We start from the raw sequence: 14,572 nt of genomic DNA on the forward strand, positions 1-14,572 counted from the left end.
GCAACCTCCAAGGAGGATTGTATGCCCATTTTACAAAGAGGAAACAAAGTCACTCAGCTAAAACTGAAACTACCTCTATTATCTGTCCAAATACCATGCTTTCTGCTACATACCTATCTGCAGAGTCAGGGAAAGCTGGGACATGAGAGGGATAATTGAACCCAGATTTGATAAGATTAATTGGTAGCAAATAAGCAAGCTGGAAAAGGGTATCTCAAGGTGGAAAATAGTCTCATGTCTTTTTTCTTCATTATAGATGGACACAACACTATTATTTATTTACTTTTATGTGGTGCTGACGACAGAACCCAGGGTCTCATACATTCAAGGCAAGCACTCTACCACTGAGCTACAACCCCAGCCCATTTTTTAAAATATACCTTTATTTATTTTTTATGTGGTGCCGAGGATCAAACCCAATGCCTCTCATGTGCTAAGTAAGCACTCTAACACTGAACCACAACACAGTCCATAGTGTTTGTCTAATCTTGTAGGTACTTCATGTATTTTTTTGTGACCCTGATAAGATTATAAACACAGCTTCAGTTCTATTTAATGTAGTAATTAATTAGCAAACACCTCTATTGTTTATACACCCATTTTAGGAAGGGATGTGTTGGAGCCACGTGCAGAGGAAACTAGGGAGGCTGAGACAGGAAAATCACAAATTCAAGGCCAGCCTCAGGAACTTAGGAAATTCTGTCTCAAAATAAAAAACAGGGCTGGGGTTGTGGCTCAGTGGTAGAGCGCTCGCCTAACATGTGAGGTACTGGGTTTGATCCTCAGCACCACATGTAAATAAAATCCATTGACAACTAAAAAAAAAAAAAAATTAATAAAAAAAAATAAAAAATAAAAAGGGCTGGTGACATAGCTCAGTAGTACAGTTCCTCTGGGTTCAATCCCTAGTACCACAAAAAATAAAAGAGATGTGTTAGGACCCCATAATCTGCATTATTACTTTCCTCTTGTTCATCTGTCCTTATCTGTTGTCTCTTCTCTCCTTTCCCTGTTATACTCTTGGATACGTGTAAGGTCAAGGGAAAGGCAAACACCCTGGTACTAGATTAGGACTCAGAACGGCTGTAGTGATGGTTTTCATTTACTGAAAGTCAATGACCCAATATCAGTTTGCCTACTATGAGGTCAACTTTAGACCTTAGCAAAAGGGTTTATCAAATCCCCTGGGTGGTTGAGGATAGTAGCAGCATCAGGCCAAGGAAAAGATCCAGTGAGCTATTGGCCTAATGGACTTTTTAAAAAAGTGTTGCTCCTCCCAAAGAAAGAACATGACACCTGCATGAGAACCAAGGACCTTTTTTGGTTAGAACACAGTCAAGTAGCAGCTAAGCTGGAAGAAGCACCACATGTCTTCAGGGACAAAGAACCTCCCTTGCCTCCCCAACAGCACCCAAAGTGAACCTCTAGACCACTCAGCAAGTATTAAAGTAACATTTCCTAAATCAAGATGACACATGGTAGGAGCCTCCCATGTTCAGCTCACAAGCCCTGTGAAAACAGGAAAATCACATCAGTTAGACCCAGAGCTCAGGTGCAGCCACAACCATGTACTTCCCACACCAAGGACAGAATAAAAATTTCTTATGTCTCTGACCCAGGCATTAAATTCTACATCCACTTCCCACTCCTACACCCCCATTCTCCAGGAAGCAGCCCTGGCACCACAAATCAGGTACTCACCCAAGTAATCATCCATCAAGGAGCCGATGGCAAACTGCATGAAAGAAGATACAAGTGAGAAGAAGACAAGGCGAGCACAGACTGTTCTCCCTGCAAGCCCAGGCCTCCTGCCACCCAGAACAGCATAGAAGCCCCAGGAACTGTGGATGGTAAAGAAGTCCACAGCACTCAGCTCTGCCTGGTACAGCAGGCAAGTAGGCAAGAGACTCACAATGTCATTCTTGTCCACACGGGTCCCCACAATCTTCAAGCGGATGTCATCCTCCTGCTGAATCACAATGTCCTACGCAGAGACAACAGTGTACTCAGACATCCCCAGGGCAAAACCCTTCCCTCAGCCTGGCTTATGCCCCCTTTGTGCCTTCCTCCTGCCCACTCACCTCATCCATTGTCTTGTAACAGGGTGGGTTGGAGTTAGGATCAAATTCCATCTCTGATGGGATGGACTGAAAGGAAAAGTGAGACTAGTCAGCACTTTGCTTATTTATTTTTTGATGCTGGGGATCAAATTTAGGGCCTCACATATGCTAGGCAAGTGTTTTACTACTGAGCTTCACCTCCATCCTGTGAATAGGCAATTAATTAATTTATTCATATTTTTTGCTGTTTTGGGGCTTTAATTCAGGGCCTCATAGGTGCTAAGCAAGGACTCAACCACCAAGCTATATCCCCTCCCTGCACCTCCGCCACTGTTTTTTGACAAGGGACTTGCTAAACGGTCAGACTGGCTTCAAACTTGCCATCCTGCCTCAGTCTCCCAAGTAGCTGGGATTATAGGCACACAACACAGTGCCAAGCTGGGTCAGCAAATTTTTTGAACTCAGGAAAGCTTCCCCAGCCCTTTTTAATTTTAGACAGGGTCTTGCAGAGTTGCTAAGGGCCCCACTAAGTTGCTGAGTGTGAGGTTGACCTCAAAACTTGCAACCCTCCTGTCTAAGCCTCCTGACTCCCTGGGATTACAGGCATGTGCCATCTCCAGCTAGGTCAGCAAACTGAATGTTTTAGTAGATGGTCACAAATGGGTCTCTCTTCTTTAGCCCCACCCAGTGTGTCTAGACTTACATGTCGAGAAATGAAGCAAGACATGGGCCCAATTTCTGTGAAGAGTCCAACCTAAGAGAAATATGAAAAATGATGGTTTTCTTTTCTCCCTCAAATCCATTTAAGTTTCCTTTCTGTTGCAGTTTACATACAAGGTGTCCCCAAAGTCACATGTTAGACACTCATTAGGTGCAATGATTGGGTCATGAGCCCTAACATAATCAGTGCGTCAATCCACTTGGGATGAACTGGATGCTAACTATAGGCAGATAGGGAGTGGCTGAAGGATGTGGGTCACTGGGGGTGTGCTTTTGGGGCTTATATTTTTCCTTATTGAGTGGAACACGGCTTCCTGATTGCCTTCACTGCTTTCCTCCTCCACTCCCTTCCACCATGGGGTTCTGCCTCACCTGGGCCCAGAGCAACAGAGTTGGCTATATCTATGGACTGAGACCTATGAAATCGTGAGAGCAAAATAAACTTTTCCTCCTCTAAAACTTCTCATCAGGTCTTTTGATCACAGCAGCGAAAAAGCTGACCAAACCACCATCTTTATCTGTATCCAGTCTGAACTGTTAACATTTACTGAACTGCAACATTTGCTTTTTTTTTTTTTTTTTTTTAAGTTGATTCTGGTATTGAACCAAAGGGTACTTTACTACTAAGCTATATTCTCATTCCTTTTTATTTTGAGAGTCTCACTATGTTCCTGAGGCTGGCCTTGAACTTATGATACTCCTATCTCAGCTTCCAGAGTAGCTGGGATTATAGGTATGTGCCATCATGCCTAGCTCTTTGTCTTTTTCTAACCTTTCATTTTACTGTTTTTCTCTTCCCTCCATGTTGCAGATTAAACCCAGGGCCTCGTGCATGCTAGACAGTACCAGGGACCTACATCCCCTGCACCACCTTTTTTTTTTGGGCAGGTAGTGGTGAGTGGGAATTGAACCCAGGGACACTTTACCACTGATCCACATACCCACCCTTCTTTTTATTTTTTACTTTGAGACAGTTGCTGAAGTTGACCTCAAACTTGTTATCCTCCTACCTCAGCCTCCTAAATTGCTCGGATTACAGAATCCACCACCATGCCCAGAATCTCCTTTCACTTAAATTAAGCAAACATAAAGACTTGGGGCTGGGGTTGTAGTTCAGTGGTAGAACACTTGCCTAGCATGTGTGAGGCACTGGATTCAATTCTCAGCACCACATATAAATAAAAAATATAAGTCCACTGACAACTAAAAAAATATTTAAAAAAATAGAATTTAAGCCTAGGACTTATTAGCCTAAGATATAAACACTTGTTGGTCATAGGATCTTGGGAAGTACATTTCTCTAAGCTTCAGTGTCTATAAACAGGGATAGAAGCACAGTCATTGTGGGGTTTTGTACAATACTTGGTCCACAATAACTACTCAGTCAATGTAAGCTTCTATTGTAGTTATTCACATTGATGCACATGCCACTGAGTATTTTGACAGGTGAAGAAACTGAAGTACAAAGAAGTAAGGTACAGAGTTAATAAGTGGAATAGGGACACATCTCAGATCTTCTAAGGGACCACACCATGGCCTCCCTATGAATGGTCTTACCTTGTTGACCTGAGTGACCACAGCATCCACAACCTCACCTTTAAAAGGCCGGAAAACAATGGCCTTGTACTTAACTGGATAAAGAACAAAGCCTCGGCCTGGCTGGATCACACCAGCACCAATGTTGTCAATGGTGGTGACAGCAATTACAAAGCCATACCTACAAAAGACAAAAAGAGAAAGGCACTGTATGTGCAAGAACCTCTAAAGCCATCTGCAGCAAGTCACTGAGCTTCAGGGAAGGAGGGGGAAAGATGTCACCTCTAACCCTCAGAGTTTAATAACCAAGAGAAAAGTCACAGATAAAGCTGCTTTCAAAATTTTACAACAAATATCCAAGAAGAATACAGTCATGAGTGAATGGCCCTCGATCTTTGGTATGCCTCAGAAGCACCTGGGAGGAACTTATAAAATGGAGATTCTCAGGAATGCTCTCAGGCAGTCCTGATTCTGGAGGAAAAAAAGAAGCTCAGGAACCAGCAAGATCAAGAACTGCCCCAGAAGCTGGATGCTGTGGTGCACACCTGTAATCCCAGCAGCTCGGGAGGCTGAGGCAGGAGGATCAAGATTTCAAAGTCAGCCTCAGCAACTCAGCAAGACCCTGTGTCTAAATAAAATACCAAAAAGGGCTGGAGATGTGGATCAGTGGGTAAGTGCCCCTGGGTTCAATCTCTAGTACCAAAATAATAATAATTTTAAAAATTTTAAAAGGGCAGGGGGAGGGTTGGGTTGTAGCTCAATGGTAGAGCACTTGCCTGGCATATGTGAGGTACTGGGTTCAATCCTCAGCACCACATGGAAAAATAAATAAATAAAGTTATCTGCAACTAAAACTAAGTTTAAAAATAAATTTTAAAAAAGGGCTAGGGATGTGGCTCAGTAGTTTAAGCGCCCAAGTTCGATCCTAGTATACTAAAAAAATTGAAAAACTGCCCCAGAGATTTGCTTAGTGGTAAAAGACCCCTAGATTCAATCCCCAGTATGGCAAAAAGAAAAGGAAAAAAAAAAAGAAAAAAAAAGACAAACTTAAGAATGTATTTTTTTGTATGTTTAATTGTCAGTGGATTTATTTATATGTGGTGCTGAGTATGGAGGCCTCACACATGCCACGCAAGCGCTCTACCTCTGAGCCACAACTACAGCCCCAAGAACATAAATTTTTAAAAATTTTAAAAAGAACAGCTTGCCAGGTATGGTGGAAATACCAGCAACTCAGACCCTGAGGCCTAGCATGTGTGAGGTAGTGGGTTCAATTCTCAGCACTGCATATAAATAAATAAAATACAGGTCCATTGACAACTAAAATATTATTAAAAAAAAAAAAAAACATAAAAGGAACAGTCCTAGGTTATTCTGATATTCTGATGCTGGAAGCCCAAAGACTCTACTACCCTGGAATGAATCTTAGCCCACTCATAAGGGCCTGTGGGAGACCCCTCTGTGCAAAACTCAGAGAAGTCAAGTCTCAGCCCTATTCCTTCTCATAAACTCTAGATCTGCTTTTTTGGATCATTCATTCAGGAAACACTGAGGTGATGTGCCATGCCAGGTCCCTGGGCACAGGGTATAGAGAAAGCTGGCAGAATCACAAAAAGACAGCACACATAGGAACAATTAGACTCTGAGATCTATGAGAACTGGCCTAATTCTATTTTCTTCACTGCATGTTTGTAGGGTCCAAAACACCCCCTGACACACAGCAGGAGCTTTAAAAGTGCGGACTACAGGAATGCCCAGTCTCGGCCGAGGGAAGTCTTATCCAACTTTGCGGGGCGCTTCTTGGGAATGAAGCAACTGGCTGCCTGGGGCGCCTGGGAGGGTGAGAGGGCTCCTCAAAGTTGGCGGCAGGACTTTACAGGACGAGCAGGAGTTGGGTAGAGGTTTGCAGACATGGGGCACTGTGTGCGCATTGACCTTACAGCGCGGTGGGAGCGAACTCACTTTCCGGTGCAGGTTCCCTCCACCTCGGTGAAAAGCTTCTGCTTCACGGTATTGAGCAAGTTGGGGCCGAAGTAACGCGGGTGCAGCAGGATCTCGTGCTCCAGGGAGATCTGCGGGGAGAGTAGGATGGAGACCGGGCCAGAAGCGGCGAGGACATGGGACGAGAAGAGGCCCCAGCCCCACCCCGGCCTCGCGCTACCGCCAGACCCACCCCCTGTGGCAGCCGGCGCCTTACTCACGTGGTAGAACATCTTCCCGGAGGAGCGCGGGTTGACGCGTCCCCACCGCCGACAACCGCCTCTCAGTCTCCGCCGGAAGCGCACGCTACCTCCCCAACCTCGCTTCCGGGCCCCTCCGCCAATCTGATTGAACCTCGCTGTGGTGGGCGGGTCCCCGCAAAGCCCCGCCCCTCAGCCTCACCCCCGGCGGGCGATCAAACCCGGGATCTGCGTAAAGTAGCCTATAGTAGATGCTCAGTAAATACTTAGCCCCCCTATTTTTATTAGCGTATTATAATGGTGGGATTCCTTGTTAACATATGCGTAAATGCTCAGTAAACACTTATAAGCAGTGTTCATTATTAGTGAAAAATAACATAATTAAAGCACTTTTTAATAAAAACAAATATACATTGGGCAAACATTTGAAGACTGCTTTCACATAGTAAGCACAAGGACGGTTTAATCGCATTTAACCCACCGAGCAACGCCAGCGGGCAACTCTACCGTTATTCCCATATACTGAGGAGATCGCAGGCTCAAAAGGTTGTAGTCACTCAAGATCGGGGTTCAAATTCATGATGTCCAACTCTAAGGCAAATTCAGGCATTCCGGATGTTTATGCATTCATTCATTCCTTCAGCAAACATTTACTGAGCACCCACTACATGACTCGCTCCCTGGGAGAAAATCTTATCTTTGTGCCACACACACACACACACACACACACACACACACACACCAGAGTGGGGCAGGGATGTGGGGGTGCCTCAGAACTGAGAATTCCTTATCTGTTCCCTCAGCTCTGCGCTGACTCCCTCCTCTCCTCTTTTCCAGGCCAGCCTCCCCGCAAGGACCTTACCTGCTGACGTTCAATGTGCTGGAGCTGGCTAGTACTGAGTGTCAATTACCAATCACTGAAAACCCAGCCATTATTCAAAGATAAGTTATTTGCCGGGCATGGTAGTGAACGCCTTTTATCTCAACGACTCAGAAGACTGAGGCAGGAGGATCGCAAGTTAGAGGCCAGCCTGGACAAATTAGTGAGTACCTCAGTCACGTAGGGAGACTCTGTCTTTAAACAAAAAATAAAGGCCTGGGATTATGGCTCAGGGGTACTCACCTAGTGCGTGTGAGGCACTGGGTTCAATCCTCAGCACCACATAAAAATGAATAAATAAAAATAAAGGTTTTGGTTTGTTCCCCAGTACCAGAGAGAGAGAGAGAGAAAGAGAGAGAAACAAAGGAAATATTTATGCAAAACTCATTACTTCCTATTTACATACTTACTATTAAAAATGTGGGGTTTTTTCTTTGCTTTTGTTTGTTTGTTGTGGTATTAGGAATCAAACCCAGTAGGGTATTACTTTTGAGATACAGCTCCAGATGGTTTTTAATTTTTTTTTTTTTATTTTGAGATGATCTTGAGATGCCCCAGCATGATGCCTCAACATTGCAATCCTTCTACCTCAACCTTCTGAGTTGCTGGAATTAAGGTTTACTGCCACTGTGCTATTCAATAATCAGTGTTCTTGAGGTTATTTGTATTTACTGTATCTGTGTGACATATTGTATAATTTGTGTTAGAGTTCTGGTTGCTCTAATATCTTCTTCATCAGAACTAGATAATGGCAACATTTTTAAATTAGTTTGGTTTATTCAGACTTCTTTTTTTTTGTATTTAAAATTATAAATTTTATTCTTGAAATACATATTCTAATACATCAATTTGAATAAATCCTACTGATCATATGCAATTCCTATATTAAAATAAGTCAGACTTCTTTTTAAAATAATTTTTAGTTGTAGATGGATGCAATAACTATATTTATTTTTATGTGGTGCCGAGGATCAAACCCAGTGCCTCACAGTGCTAGCTAGGCAAGCGCTCTACCACTGAACCCCAACCCCAACCATTATTCAAACTTCCAAGATGCTTGAATCTCTGGAGTAATGATTGACTTTTGTATGCTAATGAGATGACTGGTGATTGGGGGCTCCTAGGTAGCTTCAGAATGGTGACTGGTCCCCCAAAAGACCAAGAAGCATGGTAACTGGGTGTGGTGGCACATGCCTGTAATACCAGCCACTGGGGAGGCTGAGGCAGACAGATCAGAGGCTAAAGGCCAACCTCAGCAATTTAGTGAAGCCCTGTCTCAAAATAAAAAATAAAAAGAACTGGAGAGGGATGGGGTTGTGGCTCAGTGGTAGAGACTGGCATGTGCGAGGCACTGGGCTTGATACTCAGCACTGAATATAAATAAATAAATTAAATAAAGGTCCATCAAAAACTAAAAATGTGTATATATACTCAAAAACCAGGACTGGGTTTGTGGCTTAGTGGTAGCATGCTTGCCTAGCACGCGTGAGGCCCTGGGTTCAATACTCAGCCTCATAAAAATAGAATAAAGGTGTTGTGTCCATCTACAATTAAAAAACATATTTTAAAAAAAGAACTGCAGATGCAAGTCAGTAATAAAGCACCCCTGGATTCAATTCCCAGTACAAAAAACAAAAACTAAACTAAACAAAAAACCCAAGGCATGATGGAGTTGGAACACTCAGCTTTACTCCCCAATCTCTGAGAAGGTGAGAAGGATAGGGAATTGAGTTAATCACCAGTGACCAATGATTCAATCAACCATCTATGTATTAGAACCTCCATAAACACCCGTAAATTACCTGGTTTGGAGAACTTCTGGGTTGGCGAATGCATTTGTGCACAGGCAAAGTGTGTGCATGGCTTTTCCAAGTGTGCTTGTTTATGACCACAGGAGGTTCTGGACAGAGAGCTGTCTCAGATGCTCTATTTCGTATGTGGGCTTATTTTCGTAACTATAGTTTAAACCAATGCTGTAGGTTGTCTCTTCAGTCTGCTTAATGTTTATTTTTGTGTGTCCCGAAACTTCTTAGTTTGATGCAATCACGTTTGAATGTTTTTTGTTTTTGTTGCCTGCACTTTTGGGATCTTATCCAAAAACTCTGTCATATACCAATCTGTTTGTTTATGTGTGTGTTTAGTTGGAGTTTCACAATGTTGCCCAGGCTAGCCTCCAACCACCGAACTCAAGCAATCCTCCTGCCTCAGCCTTCAGAGTAGCTGGGACTCCAGATGCACACTAAGAAAGACAGTGGATTAGAATAAATAATTAAGCTGAGAAAAGTGGCACTTGTCCAAGTAATTCAGGAGGCTTGAAGCATCAGGATCACAATTTCTTTATTAAAATCTTTTTTATTTTTACAGACTGCATTTTGACTCGTTGTACACAAATAGGGTACAATTTTCATTTCTATGGTTGTACACAATGTAGATTCACACCATTCATGTAATCGTACATATACATAGTGCAATACAGTCTGTTTCATTCTACTACCTTTCTGTCCCCCATCTACTCCCAACCCCATTTTCCTCTATACCATCCAAAGTTCCTTCATTCTTTTCTTTCCCGCATGACACCCCCTTGTTATATATTGTCATGCACTTGTCAGAGAAAACATTCAGCCTTTGGTTTTTTGGGCTTGACCTATTTCACTTAGCATGATATTTTCTAACTTCATCCATTTACCAGCAAATGCCATAATTTTATTCTTCTTTATGGATGAGTAATATTCCATTGTGTATATGTACCACAGTTTCTTTATCCATTCCTCTGATGAAGGACATCTAGATTGGTTCCACAGTCTAGCTATTGTGAATTGAGCTGCTATGAAGATTGATGTGGCTGCATCACTGCAGTATGCTGATTTTAAGTCCTTTGGGTATAAACCAAGGAGTGGGATAGCTGGGTCAAATGGTGGGTTCATTCCAAGTTTTTTTTTTTTTAATATGGAACGCTTCATGAATTTGCATGTCATCCTTGCGCAGGGGTCATGCTGATCTTCTCTGTATCATTCCAATTTTTAGTATATGTGCTGCTGAAGCGAGCACCCATTCCAAGTTTTCTTAGGATTCTCCACACTGCTTTCCAGAGTGGCTGCACCAATTTGCAACTCCACCAGCAATGTATGAGTGTGCCTTTTTCCCCACATCCACGCCAACACTTATTATTGCTTGTGTTCTTGATAATAGCCATTCTAATTGGACTTAGACGAAATCTTAGGGTGGTTTTAATTTGCATTTCTCTAATTACTAGGGATGATGAGCACTTTTTCAAATATTTGTTGATCACCTGTGTACCTTCGTCTGTCAAATGTCTGCCCATTTCCTTAGCCCATTTATTGATTGGGTTCTTTGTATTTTGGGTGTAAAGTTTTTTAAGTTCCTAATAAACTTTGGAGATGAGTACTCTGTCTGAAGTGTGTGTGGAAAAGATTTTCTCCCACACTGTAGGCTCTCTTTTCACATTATTTGGTTGTTTCCTATGCTGAGAAAAAAACTTTTTAGTTTGAATCTATCCCATTTATTGATTTTTGCTTTTACTTATTGAACTGTGGGGGTCTTGTTAAAGGAAGTCTTGTCCTAATCCAATGTGATGGAGATTCAGGCCTACTTTTTCTTCTATTTGGTCTCAGGCCTAGTTCCTAGATCCTTGACCCATTTTGGGTTGAGTTTTGTGCAGGGTGAAAGACAGGGGTTTAATTTCATTTTACTGCATATGGATTTCCAGTTTTGCCAGCACAATTTGTTGAACAGGCTATCTTTTCTCCATTGTAAGTTTGTGGCACTTTTGTCTAGTATGAGATAACTATACTGATGTGGGTATGTTTCCGTGCCTTCTATTCTTTACCATTGATCTACCTGTGTATTTTGGTGCCAATACCATGCCAGTCTTGTTACTATTGCTCTATAGTAGAGTATAGTATAGTATTCTGATACCTCCTGCATCACTCTTCCTGCCCAGGATTGCTTTGGCTATTCTGGGTCTTTTGTTCTTCCAGATGGATTTCATGATTGCTATCTCTGTTTCTATGAGAAATGTCATTGGGATTTTAATTAGAATTGCGTTAAATCTGTATACTTTGGAAGTATGGCCATTTTGATAATATTAATTTTGCCTATCCAACATGGAAAATCTTTCCATCTTCTAAGCTCTTCTTCAATTTCTTTCTTTAATGGTCTATAGTTTTCATTATAGAGCGCTTTCACCTCTTTGGTTAGATTGATTCCCAAGTATTCTATTTTCTTTGAGGAAATTGTGAACAGAGTTGTTTTCCTCATTTTCCTTTCAGATGTTTCAACGCTTATGTATACAAATGCTTTAGATTTATGCGTGTTGATTTTATATCCTGCTAGATCCAAGATGGCGGACTAGAGGAGGCTGTATTCCTTGTCGCTCCATAACTCCGGTTTCAAACAGAGGATATCTGTTTCCTGGTGAGGCAGTTTTTGCTGCTTATCGATCCCCTGATGTTTACCCCATTTGTCTACTGTGATCATCTGCAGTCTGCCAGCATATCGACTACTTTTTGAGTACAGGTTGCTCATTGTCTGGCACCTACCATCCGCCATTTGCCTGCTGTTTGCCTGTCCATCACCTGCCTTTCACCTACCCATCAGCAACCACCTGAGGTTCACCTCCCCATCCTCCTACAGCAGTCAGCAGACTGACCACAGACTGCCAGTGGAGCACCAGCTGTCTGCTATTGCCTGGAAGTTCACTGTCACAGTACCTGCAGGTTTGGTTACATGTGGCTGCTGCCATTTTGAGACAACAGCCAAGACTTGTAGGACTCCTGGCCGGACTGACTGAGCCTCATCCCCAGGATCCCTCAGGCCGACCGACCACTCCCTGTCTTTGGGGCCCTCAAATCAACTGACTGCTTCCCACCACTAGGATCCCCAGACCAACTGATTGCACCCCGCCTCAAGGATCCCGCAACTAGACAAACAACACCCCACCTCCAGGACCCCTGCCCGACCAACCACACCCCGCCTCCAGGACCTCCAGTTGACCACGCCAACACCCGGAGCTGCAGCTCCCCATTTGCCAACACAGCCTCCAGGTTTATCCAAGATGGCCACTCTGATTTCCAAATGTGTTGGCAAATGGGGAGCTGCAGCTCAGGCTGTGAGCATGGTTGGTTGGATGTCCTGGAGGCAGGGTGTGGTTAGTTGGGCAGGGGTCCTGCCGGTGGGGTGCAGTCTGTGGGTCTGGGAGTCTCAGAAGCAGGGAGTGGTTGGTCATGCTGAGGGGTCCTGGAGACAGGGCTCAGTCAGTCCACCAGGGGTCCTACAGGTCCTGGCTGTTGTCTCAAAATGGTGGCAGTCACATGTAACCAAACCTGCAGGTACTATGACAGTGGGCTTCCAGGCAACAGCAGGCAGCTGGCGATCCACTGGCAGTCTGTGGTCAGTTTCCAGGATCACAATTTTGAAGCCAGCCTCAGCAATTTAGCAAGATCCTTAGCAATTTAGCAAGATCCCCTTTCAAATAAAAAGAGCTGGAATGTAAGTCAATGGTAAAACACCCCTGGGTTCAATCCTCAGTCCAGGAAAAAAAAAAAAGAAAAATAGTTAAAAATATCTGGGTGCAATAGCACAGGCCTGTAATCCCAGTGGCTTGGGAGGCTGAGGCAGGAAGATCACAAGTTCAAAGCCAGCCTCAGCAACTTAGTGAGGGCCTAAGCAAGTCAGCAAGACCCTGTCTCTAAATAAAATGTTTTAAAGTGCTGGGGATGTGGCTCAGTGGTTGAGTACCCCTGGGTTCAATCCTCAAAAAAGCAAAAAATAAAAATAAAAATAAGCTTGGTAATAGCAGATATTGCTTATTGGTTACTTCCTAAATGCCTGTGTTACGTAAGCTCTTTATATAATTATCTCAATTCTCATAACAACCTAATGAAGTTAGTACTATTATTATCCCCATTTATAAATGAGAAACCTTAGACCCACATAGATTAAGTGGAGGCATTCGTGTATGAATCTCTATATAAGCTTGTTAACTAGTTTATATTCTACTGCTTGAGATTCAGTCTTGGACAAAAAATGATACCAGAACAATGCCAATTGTGTCTGTTCCTCAAAGTGTGTGATTGAGAACTTAGGATAGCAGACCTCAAAGGGTGGTCTGCAACAGAAACTTTCTACTTTGGGGTGTGGGTGGGTGGGTACCAGGAATTGAGCCCATGGGTGCTTTATCACTGAGCTACATCCCCAGTCCTTTTGTTTTTTTATTTTGAGACACACAGACTGGCTAAATTTCCCAGGCTGGCCTCCAATTTCTGATCCTCTCAACTCATTCTCCAGATTCACTGGGTGTGTCCTTCATGAGTCCGCCCAGAAAGACACTTCCAAGAGATTGGTGGGATCCTCTTCCAGTTACACCTCTATGATGCCAGATTTTCTTCATATACTCCAATCAAAACAATATATCATAATAGATGAAAACAGAAGCAGATGTGAAAATCTAGCTTTCTTGTTAACCTAGATATTAGAGATTTGAAAAAATGCAAACCAATGCCACTTATTCTCACTGAAATTTTTTTTATTTTGATAGTTATTTTTCATAAAAAATGAAAATATTAGTAGAGTATGTGATTAGCATGAGCAAGGCCCTGAGTCAAATCCACAGCATAGAACAAAACAAAAAAAGCCAGTAGTTGGCTTATTGTCATCATCTTGTAATGGATTAATAAGTATATTTTTAAAAGTTTCTTGTGAAGATGAGTAGAGTAGAGGTGTGATCTCAAGCTAAGATACTTGTGCCTGTCACAAGGATGCTGGAAAGAGGAACTCTCCCTAATTCCGGTTGGTTCTGCTTGAAGGCTTGATTGAAGAACAAAATGGAGATGCTTGGTGTGATGGGTGAAGGAGACCAGAGGATTGAGATACTCTTTTGAAAATGCTGTCAACCACAGTGCTGCTGGGGTCAGACTGGAGGCAGGAAATCACCAACTCACAATTTATAGCCCTTTCCTCTGCATGTGTGGGAACTGATGTATTCTGAGATATTTCTTCAAAAGTAGTCACCTTTTAATTTAATTTCATTTAATTTCATTTATTTTTCACAGTACCTGGGCACTCAACTGCTGAGCTACATCCCCAGCCTTTTTTTTTTTTTTTTTTTTTTTTTTTTTTTTTACATTTTGGACAGGGTCTTGCTAAATTGCAGAGGCTGGCCCTTGGACTTGAGATCC

At 42.8% G+C, this 14,572-nt stretch overlaps 1 protein-coding gene and 1 non-coding gene across 2 annotated transcripts; both read right to left on the reverse strand.

The window, feature by feature from the left end:
- Positions 1-848: 848 nt before the first annotated feature.
- On the reverse strand, positions 849-6,614 carry Polr2g (RNA polymerase II subunit G). Its single transcript, XM_047517551.1, has 8 exons — positions 6,518-6,614; positions 6,279-6,388; positions 4,338-4,497; positions 2,764-2,814; positions 2,082-2,147; positions 1,913-1,984; positions 1,702-1,735; positions 849-1,509 (listed from the first exon to the last, which is right to left on the reverse strand). Exons 1-8 carry the CDS (start codon positions 6,527-6,529, stop codon positions 1,496-1,498), a joined length of 519 nt encoding a protein of 172 aa, XP_047373507.1. The 5' UTR covers positions 6,530-6,614; the 3' UTR covers positions 849-1,495.
- Positions 6,615-10,316: 3,702 nt separating this feature from the next.
- LOC124960879 (U6 spliceosomal RNA) lies at positions 10,317-10,424 on the reverse strand. The gene has a single exon (XR_007104196.1). It is a non-coding gene; the product is annotated as a U6 spliceosomal RNA (small nuclear RNA).
- Between the last annotated feature and the right edge of the window lie 4,148 nt (positions 10,425-14,572).

This window comes from Sciurus carolinensis, chromosome 11 (assembly GCF_902686445.1).
Source record: "Sciurus carolinensis chromosome 11, mSciCar1.2, whole genome shotgun sequence".
In the NCBI taxonomy this organism is placed as follows: domain Eukaryota; kingdom Metazoa; phylum Chordata; class Mammalia; order Rodentia; family Sciuridae; genus Sciurus; species Sciurus carolinensis.

Bases quoted from the DNA above. Each gene is read 5' to 3' on its own strand.
- Polr2g (XM_047517551.1), bottom strand. The intron at 1,985-2,081 runs GTGAGTGGGCAG...GTCTCTGCGTAG, and splicing joins GTTACAAGACAATGGATGAG to GACATTGTGATTCAGCAGGA. The intron at 1,736-1,912 runs GTGAGTCTCTTG...TCTTTCATGCAG, and splicing joins GTGTGGACAAGAATGACATT to TTTGCCATCGGCTCCTTGAT.